This window comes from Oreochromis aureus, linkage group 14 (genome assembly GCF_013358895.1).
Source record: "Oreochromis aureus strain Israel breed Guangdong linkage group 14, ZZ_aureus, whole genome shotgun sequence".
Taxonomy (NCBI): domain Eukaryota; kingdom Metazoa; phylum Chordata; class Actinopteri; order Cichliformes; family Cichlidae; genus Oreochromis; species Oreochromis aureus.
Window position 1 is genome coordinate 26,878,890 of NC_052955.1, and position 20,759 is coordinate 26,899,648.

General features: G+C 41.4%; 1 protein-coding gene across 2 annotated transcripts; it reads left to right on the plus strand.

The window, feature by feature from the left end:
• Positions 1–362: 362 nt before the first annotated feature.
• On the plus strand, positions 363–19,151 carry golim4a (golgi integral membrane protein 4a). Of its 2 annotated transcripts, XR_005608104.1 has the most exons (17): positions 363–1,199; positions 9,001–9,075; positions 9,307–9,356; positions 9,512–9,565; positions 9,767–9,917; positions 11,168–11,250; positions 11,378–11,461; positions 12,956–13,093; positions 13,205–13,471; positions 13,763–14,049; positions 14,235–14,305; positions 14,446–14,525; positions 14,914–15,123; positions 15,643–15,711; positions 15,906–15,983; positions 16,365–16,424; positions 17,965–18,098. XR_005608104.1 is itself a non-coding variant. In XM_031752663.2 (16 exons), exons 1-16 carry the CDS (start codon positions 1,013–1,015, stop codon positions 18,109–18,111), a joined length of 2,031 nt encoding a protein of 676 aa, XP_031608523.2. In that variant the 5' UTR covers positions 365–1,012; the 3' UTR covers positions 18,112–19,151. The 2 variants fall into 2 exon arrangements, 1 of the variants encoding a protein (XP_031608523.2); XM_031752663.2 differs by lacking the exon at positions 16,365–16,424 and having other exon boundaries at positions 365–1,199; positions 17,965–19,151.
• Positions 19,152–20,759: the final 1,608 nt, after the last annotated feature.

The following is a 20,759-nucleotide window of genomic DNA, read 5'->3' on the forward strand; positions in this document are numbered from 1 at the left end:
TTTCCGTTGTGTTTTATTGAACTTCCGTTGTGTTCTGTGATTTTGCAGCATTCCCCTATTTGCTGGTGTTAGTTGCAGCCTCTCAGGGCCACCGCATACAGCACTCCACGGTGCAAATAATACTGACGCAAAGCATCCAAGAGTTTCTCAAGGCGACGAAATTGGATATTTTTCAATGGCCAAACCAGCCACCTGATCTCAACCCAACAGAGCATGCTTCTCAATTATTAAATACAGAACTGAAGGCAGAGAGACCCAGAAACGAGCAGCAACTGAGTGAAGGTCTGGCATTTGGTGATGTTTTCGGTTTTATAGACTCACAGTTAACTTTGAGCCTCATAAAACGCTACATTTTTTTAAATTTTGTGGGGGGAAAAGTCCTATCTTTCCTCCTTCACATTCCTCGTTGCTTTTTTGAGTGAGCTGTCTGGCGACCAATATAATAAAAGCTGCAGTTACGGGGCGGGAGCAGGGAACTTTACCATTATTTCGGAGGAGGGACTTCCTATAGCGCTGCAGTTGGATGGCAGGGAGCCGCTCGGCTGACACGTAACTAAAGTTAAAGGTGCTATAGAGGCCTCGTCGTGGACCCAACTTTTAACTTCTCTGTAAGCTTGCCCGAGTCACGTCGGAAACTCTGCAAGAGAGGGAGACAGACCCACGCAGGACTCGCCCGTTTTATTTATTTTGTTGCTTTTAGAGCTAAAAAGAAGGCAGAGCCAGAGTTTGGCTGTAAGTCAGGCGAAAATCTGAGCGGCTACTTTGAAGTTGCAGAGGGGGGAGAGGGTCGAGATTTGGATGCAGCTCTGCTAAAAAAGATAATAATGTGCCCTAAAGCGAGTATTAGCACGTAGCTTGTGTTTTCTGCGTGGAAATGCTCGGGGAGTAAGGGAAGGGGGAGGTTTCCTCAGTTCTCACCGGGAGGGGGGGAAAAAAAAAGTTGAGTCGGAACTTTCCAGCGGCAGAGACGGGGCTTTCGCGCATAGACGGCGGGGAGGGGTGCGGGTCCAACATGGGAAACGGGGTGTGTTCCCGGAGGCAGCGGAGGATCTTCCAGTGTCTCCTTCTGGTCACCGTGGTCTGCGGGGTGATGTACGGGGGCATGATGTCCTACGAGATGCACAAACAGCTCAAGAGGACGGAGGCGATGGCACTGAAGTATCAGCAACACCAAGAGTCGCTGTCGGCACAGCTCCAAGGTAAACACAGGGGCGGAGAGGTGATCGAATGTTTGTCCACAGCTGACACGAGCGAGGAGGCTGTTACGTGTCACGCCAGACTCCGTGGATAAAACTGCATTGTCATTGTTGTCGAACATGCTGAAACACCCTTACATCTTTTAAAACAAACTGGAGGACTTGATATGAGACTTTACTTAACAAACTTAAGTTCGGCGTTCATTTAGCACCTTAAAAACCAGGCTGAGTTCCAAAATGTTTATATAGACTCTGTTTTTAAGGTTTTTAATTTAAACAAAAAGTTCCTTCTTCAACATTCCTGGCTTTATTGTAAAGACTGTGTGCTTTACTGGTGTTGTTAATAGTCAATTAAATATTTTGATGTTTGGCACACAGCAAAACTGAGCAATTTGATCAATCTGAGATGTAGTTAATGATAAAGGCATTTTTGGTATCTTTTAAGCATCCTATAGACAAACTGATCACTATATTAATCAGTAATATCAGCACTCATTAGCTGAGACCCCATGAAAACCACAGTTGTAAATTGAAAAGAGGCAGATTTCCCAGAAACATTCCTGACTTAGCTGATTAGAGTAATTATACTTCAGTAAAGCTGCAAACTACCAATAAACTAGTGATGGCCCCTGACCTTGTCATGACATGAGCATATTTGCCTTTAAAATTTTTTTTAAAAAGCATATTTGCCTTTAACAAGAGTTAATTTGTTTTTGTAGAGGTGCAGTCAAAGTGAAAATAGCCCCATCACTTCCTGCAGCTGACTACTAGAGGCTATTACAACACAAGCGCCTGGTTGCAGTCACTGTATCTTAGCTGTATTCCTAGAAGTCTTAGAGCTGGCAGAAAAATCATTTTGTCTTTGTTTTTTTTTTGTTTTTCTTTCATGTTTAGCCACCATGGTACATGCAGGATGTTATGTTGTCATGCTGGCATCCTTGACTCTGTAAAGACTTTCGGGTAATCGCTGAAACTAAAAAGCATTACGTTGGAGAAAATTCCCAATTATGACCCAGTTACTCCAGAGGATCACATCAGATTAGATTTTGCCTTAAACTTGTACGTTCATGAGCAATAAGGAGTAATTTCCCACAGATTGCCAGAACTTCTAAACACTGTAATGAGATACATAGTGATACTCAAGTTCCTGCTATAAACGTGGCCTTTAAGACAATGCACTAATCAGCACAGTTTGTTAGCTTACTTGACAGAAATCCATACATTTTCTTGTCATTTCTGATCATCAAAATGTTTCTGGTGCATTTGAGTAAAGAGCACCCATATTAACAAAAGTGCCTAAAAACTTTTGGAGGACTGGGTGTTCCCCTATCTTGATACCAGATACAGTATACCTATTATATCTAGATGGCCACAGCATATCGTCACTCTGTTTCTGGTTATACCAGTATTACAGGGACTTGGATGTATTTCAACAGACCTGAACTGACGAATGACTAAATGGATCTTGTTATGTCAGCAAAAGCATCAAAACCTTACACAAACCAGTTCTCTTTACCTTGAAGAGAAAACACGCCCTGAACCATATTCAAATGCATGCAGACTTATAGACCTGACCGGTGAAAGATTTAGGGCAGCTTCACGGTATAGCAAACCCGTGGGTAATAGGTGAAAATGGCTTACTTGTTTATTGTTGGATTAAAGGCTGGATTAAATTGTGAGGTCCTGAGTCTGAGCTGAAAGCCTGACACACTTCTTGGCTTCCTGATGTGGGCGCAAACAAACCTTGTTCTGAAAAGCCATGTAGGAGCGGGCTCTTTGCCCATCGGCTAATTTTAAACTCGTGGCATAATGGCAAGGCCCGAAACCTCACATCCTGTCAGCACAGCAGCATGTTTACGCACGCTTATATGGAGGAAGCACTCAGGGTACTGCCGGACAAGATTGTTAAAATTTTGTGAAAGTGGGGTGAAGTTCCTGAAGTTGGGCCTTTTAATAAAAACCTTCTGCTGCTAGTAGATTAAGATGCAATGAAGGTCTTTTAATGTGAACGTATTTGTGTGTCTCTATTTACTGGAAAGCAGATATAGTCATTACCTACTGATTTTCAGGACCTCACTTTGAAGCTTTTACTGCTAGTTTTTATGCTTAAGGTGTTTCCAAATAATTGCTGGATTTGTGCCAATAAAGCCTTGCACTACTGGCAAATCATTCAATTTGTGAGTGCAACAGTAGACTGTTTACAGGTATAGACCTTGATAATTCTTCTGTAGTGTCATTAAAGTATGGGGCGCTGTATGAGGAACCCACTAAAAGTTTTTTAACAAGGTATATTTACAAGGCCTAATGGTAAAAGTTCATCGTTGAGAATGCAAAAGCTTAAAAGAAGTAATTCAGGCAACAGGTTACATCACATCCAATGAAGTCATCCATAACAGGGTCCTGCAGTGTACCAGCATACTCCTGAGTGCTACATTATGTAGATTTCAACTTCCTGTAGCTCAGCTCTCTCCTGCTTGCGCGCCACACCCTTAACTTTCATTGTGAAACAGTGCATCGTTCAGCCAATCACAAAGCCACTTGACAGCCACAGCTGACTACAGATTGCTGTTTTTCTGGCCCTATATTTAGAGGTTGGTTATAGCTTGAGGGGTGGGGGCGATGTGAGGGTTGTGAGCCAGGCACATTGATTCCCTGTTATCCACTGCAGCCACAGGCTGGCAGTCATCAGTCATTTAAAGCACTTTAAGTCTTTAACGGGCACTTTGTGGTTATGCGTGCACGCTGACAAATGTGTCACTGTGATTTAACACCCGGCCCTATTTCCAAACAAGTTGGGATGGCGTGTAAAAGCGTCAGTAGAAACAGAGAGCAGTTATTTACTAATCACTTACATCCTGTATTTAATTTGGAGCAGTGCAAATGGGAGCTCATGAAATATTTAAGATTTTAAATTTAATGTTTGTTTTGATGCTCAGTTTGATGAGCGCGAGCTTCGATGGCACTGACACGTTTCGAGAAATTGCGTGTTTGTTGCAACACACCGTCTTTTAACAACTCATGGTGAGCTTTTGGGAGCTGAGAAGCTGCAGTTTTGAAACCAAAATGTTTCAACAGTCTTGCTTAACATCTACAGTTGAGGCCTTGATGGTGACAATGGGTGACATGTCTGGACGTCAGGCAGGCCAATGCAATTTTAGCTCTTTGGCTTTTGATGTTGTAAATTTGCAGCTGATTGAGGGCCTGTATATACTGTGTACACTATTTACTCTGTTCACAAGTAGCTCAATAACGTTAATGTGAACTTTACCTATCAACATATTTTACATCCTTTCGATGTTACCTGTAGACTCAAAAAACAAACTTATCTTGTGAGGAAAAAAAAATCTTGTGGGGAGTAAATACACAAACATACCATGTTTCTTTGACCTAATATCACTTCCTGGATCAGGTCACGTGTCTCACAGTCTTTCTAAGTTCCTGCCCCGTGCAAAGCCCTGACCTGATTGTTACAAAGAGTGACTTGTGAAATAGGTTACCTGTCAAAGACATTAGTCTTGAAGTGTGCAAAACTCAGTAGAAGACAGTTAGTTCCAGCACACACAAAATATTCAATCAACACTTTTTGGATTCTTGGGACATGCATCTGTATTGAACTTCACTCATAAACCTAATTGGTCTGTTGTGTTTGTATGGCTGGTATGTGTGAGAGTGTGTATGTGTACACAATGGAAGTAGGAATGTGAACCAACAAAAACACCACAGAAAAAAAAATTCCTGGCCCACATTTCCTCTTCAACACCGTGAGCCAAATCCAACTGATCTTATCCTCGCCACATCTAAACCAGTAGGCCAATAAATATCGCCACCATAGAAGGCTCCCTTGTTCTTATCTGCACTCAAACCACACTGTGTTTCATCGCTCTGAGGGGAGATGCTCACTCTCAAAGAGATGCCCCGATCTGATGTTTGGATCAGATATCGGACGGATCGTAAGTCAAAAAGCTGTATCCATGACAGTGGTCTGAACTGTGGGGTCGGTGCATTCAGTCCTGAGTAGTTCTCCGTTTACTACGCCACGTGCCACCAACACTGCCAACAGCAGCGGTAATGTAGCATGGAGACAGCTAACAACAAAAGAGTCAACAGTCTGTGGCCATTTCACACTTGTAACACACACCAGCAGCTCTTTGTATGTTGGCATTATTGGCCCTCCTAGCCCTCCTCCTGTAGCTGCCCTCTCTTTGCTCTAAGCCTGTTGCATGTATATATGTACATGCTAAGTGAAGGGCCCACGATAGCAGTGGAGTCTGTAGATGCTAAGCAGAGCTTTGCAGGCTCACCTCTACATGTTGTAACTGTGAGCTACAGCCACTTAGAGTATTAAAAAATGTGGAACAGCCAGTTATGTGGCCTGCTCTGGTTTTTATTCGTGCTGTTGCTTATTCTTTAGCTTCCCCCCGTGGCAGAGAAGACAGAAGTCATATTATACAAAGACGTTCTTTGTAGTGGATCCAGGTTTTAAAAAGCAATGAAAACTCTCCATTGTGCTGTCTTTGCTTTCCTTGTATGCTTTTATGACATTTGGTCTTTGACTTTTGACAGCTGAAATTGTTTTTTGTGTTTTTATTCTGGACCTACAGCACTGTTTGTTTTTAGGTGTTTAAGGTTCAGGCCTATATGATACTCATTGTAAATTTATCTGCACATTGCTCGATCACTCTTCTATTACAGTACATAATATTCTGCCAGTAGATAGATATAAGGCACTTTTCATGCCCCTGACAGTACATGTAGTCAGTCTGTTTTGAAATCTTTTCTCTGTACTGTGTTTCAGTACAATTAGCAATTGTTTGAGATCTATTAGCTCTGAGTCGACCACAAACAATTTAGTTTCTCTCGTGATGGAAAACCAAGTATAAATGCAAACCACAACATCACACATTATGGCCTGGGCTCTACAGGGAATCAGTACAGTGCTATAAATTAAGCTTTAGACTCCAGTTGTTTGGCGCTCTAGCCCAGCCCAGTTGGCCCTCAGTGAGAGTGTAGCCTAGCTGAGCTCATCTAAGAAAAACATAGCCTCATCTTTGGCACTGCTGAGGAGGTTCAACGCCTCAGAGGAGCAAAATAAAATCCGATGTGGTGAGGTTTTAGATAACCACCTGATCAGGCTTTGATGAAAGAAACTTCGGGAAAGTTTGTTCACTTCTGCTTTACTGCCATTAAGCGTTATATGCTACTTATTCAGAACTGATCCCGGCAGCATTATAACATGCGAGTCACAACTTAAACTTATTGTATTCTAAAATCCGATGAGGAAAGACCAGAGAGTCTGTTGGGAAACAGATGGGATTACTTTAACTTCTGCATGCGGAAAAAAAACAGCAAGCGGTGCAGCATGAACAGTTTATCTAAATAGAATCAAATGAGCACACTGTACAGAATCATAAATGGTATTCTCTTTCCATACACAAAACGTCAGTGCCATAAAAACATGTTCTCACAACGCATAAAGAAGAAAGTGGAATTAACCCCTTTAAAGCAACAATGGAGGTAAAGAAGTGGTGAGCTGAATTGGACGGGTGACTTTTGTTGTCATTACTTTGGCTTTTCATATGATAGAAGCAGGTTTTTGTCCTCCTGATAGTTAGGTAGCTTTATTTACACTAGCACTGGTCTGTTAGGATCAGCTTTCCAGTTTCTTTGAGCTTCGTTTCACTCTTTTGTTAATTTCCTGTCCCTTCTTCTTTTACCCCTATCCTTCTGTGTCTTTCGCTGCCCTCATGATATTAAAACTAAATATAGATGTAGCGAACAGTTATCTTGGAATCTGTTGAGGTGGCACTCAGAGGGAAGAATAGCCACATCATCAGTTTCACTGCCCAGCCCCCAGTGGAAAGGAATAAGTGAAGACTTAAAGTTCAGAGCTCTTGTTTTAACAGTTAAATCGCAGGCTGCCTGAAGACCAGAACAAATTAATAGCGGCACAGTCAGATTCCAACGTGAGACGCTGTCCAATTGTCAGTAGCTTCCTACTGTAATGTGTTAAATAGATGTAATGCATTTAGTGAATATAAATACACTGAGGTTAATGGCACAAAGTGCATATGGAGGTATTGTTGTCATTTGTCCAAGTTAGAAAATGCCTTCATGAGTTGCCTCAAGAACTAACCAAAACTGACTCACAAGAAATAAACTTGACATTTCTCAGTATGTTGCACTGCTAACAGTGATCAGGGATCACTAATGCTGCTTTGTTCACAGTCGGGTTGCTTTTTGTTTCTCTGATTTAGAAAAGATGAGGATCATGAAATGGGGAGGAATAGGGAGATTATGGAGAGTTTAGAGGATAGCTGGAGAGATTAGAAGTGAATCTAAACAGGCACTCAAGCTTTTAGAGCATGAAGAGGATAAGACTTTTATAGGACTATTCTTTTCATATTCTTTTAACAAATACAGTTGAGGTCAGGAGTTTACATACACTTATCAAGGACATGAATGTCATGGTAATTTGGGGCTTTTAATGATTTCCTTGAACAAAAAAAACAAGTGTGACTGCATTTGTGATTTTCTCTAATCCACACAGTGTCAAAATTATACATACAGTCTTAAATATATACATATACTCAAAGTGGTGCTGTCGGTTCTACAGTATATTTGCCAAGGCCAAGCCCTAGCTCCTCAGTAGTGATGATAATTGACTACGACTGGTAATTTCTCTCTGCAGCATAGAACGGATTTGTTTGACACCTTATTGGATTGACCAATATTCAGAACAGTAGGAAAGTCCAAAGAACTCAACTGATGATCTAAAAAGGAGAATTGTAGAAACAACCCAGGAACCAGCCAGGTTCAAGCCTGCCATGAACTAGAAATTGACAAATCGCCATGGACTGAGAGCATGGCAAGAAATAAAGAAGCAGCTGCTGAGAAAGGTTTTATGGTGAGACAAGACAAAGACCTAGGAACGCTGTATCAGCTTTCAAGCATGGTGGTGGTAGCATCATGCTCTGGGGCTGCTTTGCTGCCTGTGGTAATGGTACTTTGCAGAAAGTGGATGGGATAATGAGGAAGTTGGACAACATCTAAATTCTTCAACTTCACCTCAGATCAGCAGCTAGAAAGTTTAAACTTGGAGGGAATATCGTGTTCCAACAGGACAGTCATTCCAAACACACATCAGAACTGGTTTTGTAATGGATAAAGCTTCTGCAATGGCCTTTCCAAAGCCCCTACCTCAATGTTATTTGTCGACTACACTTAAAAGCCCCAAAGTGAGTGGTCAGATATCCAGCCAGCATTAAGCCAGAAGCTTGTTGATGGCTACCAGATATGTCTGGTTAAGGTGCTACTTGCTAAGTGACATTAGTGGGGATGTGTGTGTATATATTTGTCCATAAGTAGTTAAAGATATGTGCTGTGTACCACCCTGGGAAAAGAACAGGTCAAAGAAATCACTAAAAGACCAAAATTATCAGACATTCGTGCTCATGAATGTATGTAAACTTTATTTGCAAATGTATGCTCAGTATATCTGCATACTCTGTCCTTAGCAGCAATAGAATGACAGTGTGCATCTAGTCAAATTTTACCCAGAATACTTTGCTCCTGCACTGACCTACTTCCCCATGCTTTGAATATTGCTTGATGTAGACTGTAGCCATCTACGTCAAGCTAGTTTGCTAAGAAAATTGCCAAAAGGATCTTCACTTCACTAATGTTGAGGTTGTTTTTGCAGTCCAAGTGTTGGTATTGGAGTTTTCTGTTTGGTTTGCTGGTCCAGATAGATGTCAAAGCACTCACTAATCCTTCCCTTAATTCATCCCCTCCATGTTTCCTGTAGTGGTGTATGAGCATCGCTCCAGGTTGGAGAAGAGTCTTCAGAAGGAGAGGTTAGAGCACAAAAAGGCCAAAGAAGGTGAGAAAAGTAGCATGTACACTCAGTTCTGACTTGAGGAATTTGTCCGTATGGAGGAGTTTGTGTTAAGTAAATATTAGACAGCAATAGAGTTGGTCTTTAAAATGACATAAATATTGAGTTTAAATTTAAGAAAAAGATTCTGCAAAATGGTGCATCTATTTAAATTGTAATCTAAAGTGTAAATTTGGTTTAAATTAGCTTCTTTTCTGTTGTTTTTGTCTTTTTCAGATTATCTGGTTTATAAGCTCGAAGCGCAGCAATCATTGAACAAGGAGAAGGTATCTTTTGTACATTACATTGTTACTATTTTATTTGTTAGTAAATGCATCACTCATTGGCTTCTTTATTTTGTCTGCTTGTGAGATATCTGTGCAGAACTTGTGTGTAAACAGTTATCTCTCTCTCTCTCTTTTTTAAAAAAATCCTCAAACAGCAAGAATCAAACGGCAGATACAACTCCTTACAAGTCCAACATCAGATGTTAAAGGTCAGAAGCCCATCACACACATAGATACACTCACTTATCCTCTGGTTTTGTTCTTGCTTTTAACGCAGACATCCTCATATTTAACCTTTCTTCCTCTTATCCAAACAGACAAATCAAATTCTTCCTGGCCTTTGTCCCTTTTTTGTAGTTTTTGATGTTAAGTTTGTGGGAGACTCTATAGTAACAAGAACTTTCCTTCAGAATCAGCACGAGGACCTGAAGAGGCAGTATTATGATCTGCACGAGCAGCACCAAGTCCAGGGCAAGGATCACAGCCGGCTGCTGGATGAACACAAGGACCGCTACGATAAACTTCAGAAAGCCAAAGAGACAGAAGTCTCCCAGCTCAAAGGTAGTGACTTACGCAAGGTTTCTGCAAACAAACACTGAATGAAACAATGTAAATATGAGTGTAACAAAGTTAGCTTTTTTATTAGCTCATCCGGATGATGAACTGATGAGCTAATGCCGCAGCGGGGTGGACAAACTTTTTTCAGTATTTAGCAAAGTCATTAACATCAGAGTCTGTATGATATGATAACTGCACAGAATGATAAAGAAAGAACTTTTATAAATTAGATTTCCACATAAGGGCGTGGTTTGGGCCTTCTTATCACCATAGTGCTAACATCAGTGATATATTCAAACGCTACGACCCACTGTTCACATATTTTTAGGCTTTTTTTATGGTGACCTATGTAGTCACACTGTACTCCTGAACTCAAACGCTTTAATGTGCTGGTGAGCAGGAGTGATTTCTCCTGGATGTGACCGATTTTCAGCCTTCTTGACTTTTCATTGGATTTTAATTCTCGTTAGTTTATATAGCTGCCTTTTACTGTAAAATTGATCTTTTCTAGCTCGACAAAAGACATCATGTCTCTGAGCTACAGAGATGAGGGTGGGGGGCCTATGATACGACTATAACAGAGATGCAAAAGAGAAAAATTTGTATTGCAGAGAAATAATCTTCAGGGGAACAAGTGGAACCACAAAAAATAGCATTGAAAGGGCCCACATTCATCCAGGTCCCTGAACCTTACACGTGTTCATGGAGGAGTCAGTCTAAAACCTGTGCAGTTTACAGCAGAATTAAAACATCTGCCATGACATCTGCCACATTGGTCTATTAATACATTATGGACAACTGTATGAGAACCTGGGTGTAGTTTATGACTGAGGACAGCTTTATCCCACCATTGATCCGTCAGCATGATTCCAACCTCGCGCTCTCAAGCAGTTTTGTCTAGTATCCAGGGCCGTCAGCGTGTCATATTTTGAGTATAAGTGATTTTTTTTCACTTTTACTCTGTCTCCATCTCCTGACTTAATAACATACTGCATGTAAAATTGCTTTTATTTTCACATTTCTGGACTGCAAAATGGTTTTGTCATATATTACAGTTTACAGTCGAATGGTGTGAAAACAAACATTTAATTTGCCGTACTTTTATAAAATATTCAAACGTTGGTAATATGGAGTATAAGGAAAGAAAAGTAAGAGTTAATGACTGGTTGTAATAATTGGAAAGTTATTGCAGGATGAGAAGTTGTTTGACATGTTTTTTTCTTCTCTTTATTTCTGATTTGTTGCGGTGGCAGAGAGTGTTGTTAATCTAAGAGAGGAAAATAAACAACTGAGGAAAGCCCATCACGACATTCACATGCAGCTACAGGACGCCCAGGTGAGAAAGACTCTGGATATTTCTTGCTTTTCCTCATCCTACATGTCTGCACAGATATATTTTTTTTCTTTCTTTTCGTAAATGTGAACGACTCCTTGGCTGACTTTTGTTGGATTTGCTTGTTCAGATCCACCATCAGGAACTGAAGGCAGCCCACGATCATCTCGCACTGACGCTGGAAGACCACAAGGGTGCGCTGGCTGCAGCTCAGGTAAGGGTTTAGCCTCCTGGTTTACTGCAGTCACTGAGTACAGCAGCTGATTGATGCCGTAGGCAGGGTTTTTTTGTGTTTTTTGGCAAATCTATACTTGTGTTTCTCCTTGAGAGTGACCTCTGAACTGCCTGAACAGTTTACTAAATACACTGAGCTCTGCTGATAGGTACTCACTTTCATTTCTCTCAGTTCCCCCACCTCACTCTCTCTTTCTGTCTGCATTTACTAATTTGTTTTAAAGCCTGGCCTGCTTTCCATCAGTGCGTTTGCTTGGATACACACACACACACACACAAACGCATGCATGCACGCTCTTTCCTTCACTCCAGGGGGTTTGATTTAGTCAGGGCTGTCAGCACAGTGCATCTAAAGCACACTGCAGCCAATCAGCCAGAAAGCTATAATGGAGGGAGTGGAGCGAGACAAAGGGACGAGGGAGGAATTTAGCAAGAATTTTTAGAATTTAACCCTCTGGCCTGTTCTGAAAGTATGCGCATATAAAAAGATTTAACGGTATGAGGGCCAAAACTGAACGGACAATTTGAAAGAAAATGTCTGTATCGCCGCAGGGAAAGCTTAATTTATTTCTTTACGCTAATTAATGGCTGTACAGGAGGTTGTTTTTGCTATATTTTTTTAATTTATTTTTATTTATATAGCACCTTTCATAGGTCAAAACCTGCTTTACAATAAAGACAAGCATAAAAAGATACAGAAAATAAAAACACAACATCATAAAGCCTAAAACTGGTTAAAAACCAGTCTGAATAAATGGGTTTTCAGCTGATTCTTAAAAGAATCAAGATGGAGGCCACAGCTGGAGGCCAAATGATTTATCATGGAAGAAGAGGTTTAGGCCTCTGTGTTGCGTAAATATATACACACTCACTAGCCACTTCATTAGGTACACTTTGCTAGTACAGGGTTGGACCACCTTAATGCTTTGTGTCATTAATTCAACAAGGTGCTGGAAACATTCCTCAGATGGTCCATATCGACATGACAGCATCACACAGTTGCTGCAGATTTGTCAGCTGCTCATCCCGTTTCACTTCATCCCAAATGTGTAGATGTTGCAGCATTAATTAAGACCTGTCAGACCAGACGGTGTTTTTCCAGTTTTCTGTTGTCAAGTTTTGGCGAGCCTGTGTGAACTGTAGCCTCAGTTTCCTGTTTGTAGCTGGCAGGAGTGACACCTGGTGTGGTCTTCTGCAGCTGTAGAAGACGTTCACAGATGCTCTTCTGCATACCTTGGTTGTAATGAGTAGTTGTTTGAGTTACTGTTGCCTTCCAGTCAGCTCGTGTTTTGCCAAGAGAACCGTCAGTCACTGTATATTTTTTCTTTTTCAGACTGTTGAATTCCTGCCATGTGATTGGCTGTTTAGATATTTTTGTTAGTGAGTAGTTAAACAGGTTTACCTAATTTTGTAATGGTAAAATGATAAAAATGCGTTCTTAGTCTTTGCCTTTCTCTTCTGTTGGTCGCTTTAGGCACAGGTGAATGAATACAAACAGCTCAAGGAGACCCTACAAAAGGCGCCCAGCATGGCACAACATGCACAAGCCAACACAGAACCCAAGTCCTACGCCCATGAGGATCAGCAGGCTCACTGGAACACTGATTCAAGGGTAATCTGGGATTCTTTGGGATGAAGTAATAATACTGTTTTATTGAGAAAGACAAAAAGTTTACTGTAAATATCAAATATCTCATGGCTCTCTACTCGGTTGGCTCACCAGGCCAATGAAGCGCACGCCCACTCTGAGGTCCAGTCCCACTCCACTGTAACCCAGCATGCCATGTCTGAGAAAGACGAGGACGGAGAGGGAGAGGCAGAGAGGAGGAGGGAGCTGGCAGAGGAGGAGATGGCCCAAGCTGGACAGCCTCAGAAGCTGGAGGAGGACCCAGACCAGCTACAGGATGAGCAGCAGGAGGAAGAGCAGGAGCCAGAACATGAAGAAGAGGATGAGAACGCATTGGACCGACGGAAACGCCAGCCACAGATGGTCAGCAGTGGTTTAGACTAAAAGATCTTATCCAAACAGGGTTTAAACAGATCTTGAAGTGGACGTATGTTTCCTACTCTGGTATTAGTTAGCACAGAGTGACTCGGCTCAGTGTTTTTTTTAGCTTAGCTTTATTGAGAAACATGGAAACCCCCCCCCCACAAAGATTGTACCATAGCTTTATATTTATGTCTAAACTTGGCATCAATTCAGTGCGTTTGATGAGCTCTAATTCACTTTTTTCATGCTCTACATGATATTTCCTCTCTCTTGTATTTATAACTCTCTCAGGATCCTCCTGTGAATCTGCATCCAGAGGACCAGGTGCAGCAACAGGTGCCCGCCCAGGTTCAGCGTCTAAAGTCAGCCTACGAGCAGCAGCAGGAGCAGCAGCGGCTGGAGGCTCAGAGGGCGGAGGAGCGCAGGCAGATCCAGAGGCGGCAGGAGGCCCTCCAAGCCGAGAGAGAGAGGGTGCTGAAGGACAGGGAGCAGAGGCTGAAGGAGGAGCGGGAACGCGAGCAGCAGCAGCACAGGGAGGCCGACAGACGGGAGCAGATCCTGAGAGAAGAACACGAGAGGTCGGGTTTAAGATCTCAGTCAGCTCAGATTTAAAGAAACTTTGGACAAAAGAGCAGTCGCAGCGAGTAGTAAACTTTGAAGCCTGGCATATTTTCTTATTACATTTCTCCAAATGAATTAATACAATAGCTTTACAGAAGAACACGTCCCTCTCTGATTGCACTGTACTTGTCTCGGTTATTAGGAAGAGGACCGAATACGAGAACGTGGACAATGATATTCGAGAAGACGACGGTCACGCTGAGGTTGATGAAGGTGAGATTTGCAGGAAAACATCTTCCGTATTTCTCACTGCACAAATATTCCCTTTTATCATTAGAGCTCACAGCAGCAGCCGGTTGATGTTAGTGGATTTAGTTTGTGTGTTGTGTGTGTGTGTGTGTGTGTGTTAACAGAGAGAGACGTTCATATGTTGAACGAGCAGGAGGCGGAGGAGAATCGAGAGACGGATCACAGAGTGCCGCCACATCAGCAGGTGGATGTCTGTCTGTCTGTCCGTCTTGCCGTCTTGCTCGCTCCATCTGTTAAAACATCCTCGGGCTCTGTCTGTCCTCCCAGCTCATTCGCTTGCTTAACATTCACACCGGTCTATCATACGCCATACACTGATTCAGCCATCCATCAGAACATCGATTCTTTAATCGCCCCAGCCCACTGCCATATTCATCTGTTCCCTCTCTATCCGCACTTGTCTGTCAACCTACTGAGCTGGTAAATCTTCTGAATACTAGCCAGAGAATTAATAAAACATTACAGGAAACTGTCAGGTTGACAGTTTTATTTCCAACAAAAGCATTTAGCTTTAAAAATACTCATTTTATCATATCCACAGCTCCTATTCTAAATTTGTTATTTTGCTATAGGGTGATATAGACGGTGACTTGAACCCCGAGGACGACCCCAACAACCAGGGAGAGGATGAGTTTGACGAGGCTGAGGACGCCCGGCTGCCGCACCGCGCTGCCGAAGCAGATGAAAATGCGGCTGAAGAGGAAGAGGAGCCTGCAGCGCCGGCCCAGCACATTCAAATGCATCAAGACCCCAAACAACCGACTGTGGAGGAGGAACTGGTGGTGAGTCAGGGGAGGCAACAGTAGTGAGATACTCACAATCTCTATTCAGCATCTGCACACGCAGTTAGTGACATTACAGCAACATTACGGGCTAAACAGGAAGATGATTAGAGGTTTTGAAAATGCCAACAATGGGAGGGGAGGGGCTTGTTGGCAGCTTCAAACTAAATTCATGCACACACACACGCATACAGAGCTCAGAATGGCATACTGAAGCAAGCCATGAAGGTTTGACAACTGGAGATGCACTATACAGTATAAAGTGCTGGGCCACTTACACATTACACCGCTGGGAGCTGCCATGAAGCTCCCAGCGCGCAGCTTTGTGGTGATGTTAATCATTCAGTGAGCTCTTCACAACGACCCATTGTTTCAAAAATGTTTATAGAGCCAGACTGCACGGTGAGGTGCACCTTAATATAAATATATATTAAGTGAGGGAGTTAAGCTGGGGGATCTATGATGAAAAGTAAACTTTAGATCCTGTTTTAACTTGTTCTGTTATTCATGTGCATTCAGATAGCTGGAAATCCAGACCAGCAGGAGGACACACTGGATGACCAGTACCAGGAGGAAGCAGAAGATGAGGTAACATGCATGTTCACACACATGCTTTACATACTCAGTGATAGAGTGGTGCAAAACACTTGAATGTAAGACTATAAAACAAAATAAATATGTATGGTTTAGAATAATATAATGCTGCAATACATTTGCATCTCAGTGTTGTGACTGAAGTTTCATTGTTGCAATTCGTAAATGTGGTTTATCTTGTCCTGAAGGCCCAGGAGGACATAGCTGGCGGACAGAAGAGAGAGGAGGAGGGAGAGGATCAATATAACCAAGAGAACGGAGACCAGGTATGTTCTGTGGGAAACCAGTCAATCCTCCTTTTCTCAATTCCTAGATTTCCTTGATTCCTCTCCCATCAAATATCGGAGGGGGTGAAATCAAAGCAACAGGCCAAGTACATGAGCTACATTGCTTCAGTGATTAAATATCTTTTTTTTTGTTTGTTTGTTTTGTTACTAGGCCATTTTTTATGAAATTCTGAACATGGAGCAATGTGACTAGATGTTACATGTAGTTATGCACATGGTTTAATCGTCTTAAATAACTGAAATGTGATTAAAAAGGACAAATGTTTAAAGAGTTGTCCCCTGCTGTTTGCCATAAAGGTTAAAAGACCTGTGTATCCTGAATTATACCTCCTCTCTCCTCTGCCCTCCTCATCCATGTAGGTGTGATTTCCAGGAGGCCCGAGGAGACAAGGAGGCACAAAAAAGAGGAATAAGAAAAACGTAATGGGTTTCCTGCTTTCAAACAAAGTCCTTCTGGAAGCAAGTCTAGTCACTCGCTAGCCATTTTTTTTTACTGGCAGTTGTTATGTAGATTATCTTTAATTGCCTGGACATTAAACCTACATGTATAAAATCTGTCATCAAATCAGAAGAAAGAAATGTTTAAAAACTGCAACCTTTTCCCCAAACTATACTACCCAGGGCATTTATACTTCTGCCATCATCTAAGTCAGGAGTCCCTTCTTTTTCTCTGTGTTTGAGATGCATGTTTTTCTGCATCATAGACAAAAGGCAAACACTTTCATTAAGGAGTCTTTTTTTTTGTGGCGTTATCCAATCAACTCAGCTCAGGCATCAGTAGAATGTAGTTATATATCCACACCTTAATGTGATGGATCTAAAAATACAGTCTCTTTTTAAAAAAAGAAAATCGGGGATTTGTCTAGTGGACATTACAAGTACTGCACTCCTTTTAAAGATGCTGCTTGGTTAAGACAGAAGAGTCTCATCCTTAAAAATCAAAGAATTACAACACACTGTCTGTTGAATAACAATTTTAATGGCTTTATTATTATGGGATGGTTATTTTAAAACTAAAAAATACTCTGAGGTGTTTCCACTTGTCAAGGAGTTAAAGATTTTTCTTCACATCACTTGAAGTTTACTCTCTGCTCATGCAGAGTCTTCCCTGCGGCTGAAACCACCAACCTCACAATCTGCTTTACTTCCTAGGCCTCCCATTTCCCATTTAAGCTGCACAAATGTGGAATTCATTTTTATTCCCAGCATCATCACATCAGGGTCCGTTCCACCTCACGAGTAACATCACACCCTGAAACCTTTCTTGGAGGAAAACGGTCGTAGTGCACACAGCGAAATTTTCTGGGTTCACATCCAGAAATATATTCACCTGTGCAGGGATTCACTGGTGTGTAGCTCGAGCGTGTCAGAGCAGCCCTGTGCTGTCTCTGTAACGTAAACCCTGGCCCATGTGACGCATGGTAAATGAGAAAGATAGGATGTCGAGTCAGTCGGGAGTGTTCACCTGCGCTAGGTTTAATTTGGCCTAAAAGGAAGTCTCAATATATGACAAAGTCTATAAGCCTGTTGTGTTGTATTTGAATTGGAATATTCAGTCTTTATAAAGTCTGCAAAACATTGAAACCTTTTGAAAACCAGCCGTCCGCAGAGCTGAAATATCCTTGAGAAAGACATCTGACTCCTCATTGTTGGCTGGTCTGTAACTAACAGTAACTTCTGACCTTGGAGACCGGCATTAGTGCGATTATCATCTTTAATGTTTAATATATTAAAAAAAAAAACGTCATTTAAAAAATAACGTGGATAGACTTATAGTTCATACTCTGCCACTTACCTCCTCTGCAACAGGAGCTCAGTGGATCTTTGACTCTAAGCTTCGTTCATGCACCGCTGCACAGGAGGCAAACAATAACTGTAAATGTCTGAAATGATCGTGTTTGGGATGTTTACACGACTCCTGGTCATTAAATCAGGTTGTGTGCTTGTAATTCGCTTCCAGGATGAAGGTAAAAACCAGAAAGGGCCAAGAATGGACGGGGATCACAGAAATGATGCCAAGAATAACGAGGAGGAGAATTACGAGGAGGAAGAAGAGGAGGGGGAGGAGGATGCAGACAAGGGAAACAATCGAAGGGCAGAAATGTAATTCTTTAGCTTGCCTATAGTACCAATCAGGGCATTCTTTCCCTTGATTCCCAAAGGAATAGCACCAGCCATCCACTGAGAGAAAACTGGGATATTATGCTCAGAAGATGGGGGACAATATTCCAAACACTTCTGAGGTTTGAAAGGATCAGCTGACACTGTGGAAATGGACAAAATTTGGTGGTTGTAAATGAGATATATACTGTATAGTTTTTATATAATTTTTATTCATTTAATTTGCTGTCTACTTGCTCGTCTGCCTGACTGACTGCCTGGTTGTTCTTGTTTTTAAGAGCAGGCAGAGAATGTATTTTGTTTAGCAAAGTGCTTTGTTTGAGTGTGTGTTTGTGTATAAAGGATACATGTTTATTCTGATGTCATGATCAGGCCTTTATATATATGTATATGTTTCATATATATGTTTCATGCAGACAGTTGTAATCTCAGTAGAACTCAAATGTTCGTTTACGTATTGCATTTCAACCTATCATGTCATTTTCTGTTATTTATTTTTTAATAGGACGAACTCTGACAATCATAAAAAGTGCAAAATTATGATTTTTAAAAGTCTGTGTTATCGTGATCCTTACCAGTTTCGTAAAGCTGATACATAGGTGCATTTTTAAAAAAATAAATCCTGGATATTATTACAGGTGCCAATCGGTAAGCCACTTCTGGTGAAGCTGCTCACAGTGACATGTGCCTTTCCGTTCTTGCAAACCCTCTCCTGAGTCTTTTTAGGTCATTTTACATTTGGAAAATCATTTTTCACGAGGCGGGAGCGAGAAGAGCACGCCAGTTGGTGATCCTTTTGTATAAAGCTTCATTCAGCATGGCCTTTAATGGAGAACTATTTCATGTCCACTGGTGGTGGGAATTTATTCTTAATTTACTGCAGCTTCTCTAGTCTGCTGGGCAATGTATAGTAAAATAAATGCTGAATATTTGTACATTTGTACACCAGTTATATTTGATACAGAAAAGTGCGGGTTTCATTGTACTGAATTGCTGCCTGTGTGGAATAAAGAAGATTTCACATAATTGTGATTTGTGTAGTCTGATTCTGTATATTCGCCTCTTTGAAAATGTGCTTTAAGGTTGCTAAGAATAAGTCGTCAGTGGTGTTTGAGCAATTTTAATACTCTGTGTGAGTGTCAGGAAGGTGGTGGAGGTGTGGCGGGGGGCAATTAGCTTGTGACAATCATCAAAGACTTCATCTTAAGTCTTTCTGAATATTCTGGTAAAAAATTTGTTAATTTTAAACAAAATTAAAATATAGAAACAACATAAATGATCTAAATTATTATTTTTTTCTCCATTTGTTAACTTTTGGGTTATTTCAGCTTTGGCCACTCACCTACCCTGTTTTCCCATCAGTAGGTCACTTAGGATTTACACCTTTCATCAATTATCTCACAGCTCAGTCACACTTGAATAAAAAAAGATGCCAACCTTCTTGCAACTTGGAAAAAATCTGATTGCATTAATTACTTTGCTGTTGGAGACCGATTGGAAGTAGTAGCGACCACTTTCACTTGCAAGGAAATTGCACAGGTCACCTGGTGGGAGGCAGGCTGTCTCTAAACAATCAGTCTGACTTGGACTGAATGCAATCACTCAGCCAGAAATAACTGTTGTCTAATTTATAAACACAGATTGCCGACATGTTGAATTTCCTCTGAATTACTACGTGACTGAGGGCAAGTCGTCGGTAACACATCAGGGGGTTTGATTCAACTTGTTGCCAAGTGGTTCTATTGTTATGTTCCTACATAAAAGCAAAGTCACAGAGTGCCGATGCTATTTTGCAGTTAAATCGCAGTTCTGCAGCAACTATGTCACTGTTCATGGAGGAATTTCTAAATTTCTTTTTCAGATTTATAAGATCCTGGCTCGACACTGAATGTAAGTAGTTCTGTGAATTTCTGTGTATGTATTAATCCATTAGAAGGCAATGGATTTGGAGTTTATCAGTTAATGACCACATTATTACAGACAGACTGCATGTAATTGCCAACTCGACTCTGGAAGCTGATAGCAGACTTGCCCCAAAATCACTCTGAAGATGGCAGCTGACTGCGAGTGGTCACAGACCTGGTCCCTGCCATTTCATAGGCGTGAGTTTGTTAGTGAGTTAATTGGCTGTTATAAAGCCCTCTGTTACTTTTGAGGATTCAAAGCGCTTTATACAACATGTCTCATTCATCCCATTCACACACATACAAGCATTTTTTTTCAATATAACTTGGGGTTCAGTATCTTGACATTCAAACCACCCCAAATGGCACAAAAATTCTGGTTGTGGTGTGGTCTCCCACTACAGTGTGTATAACCATTACCCCTAGAAATTGTGGGTTGTGTATAAAATGGGTGTAATTCATAAATAGGTAATGCAATACTTTTTTCTTAAAGGCCTTGAATTAAAGCTGAGTGTCTGTACTTCATTCACATCTTGATTGCTCGATTTTTAAAAAATCTATTACAGTGGTGCACAGAGCAAAATAAACTGCAACACTGTCCAAACTGTGGCAGTCAGGCTCTGGTTCACATCCGTATGACACGGCACAAATGTTCCCAAATGTTCCAGCCCTGCTCCTTATCTACCACTCTGAGCTGAGAGGTGAGGTCGTGTGTATGTGAGCTCACTCA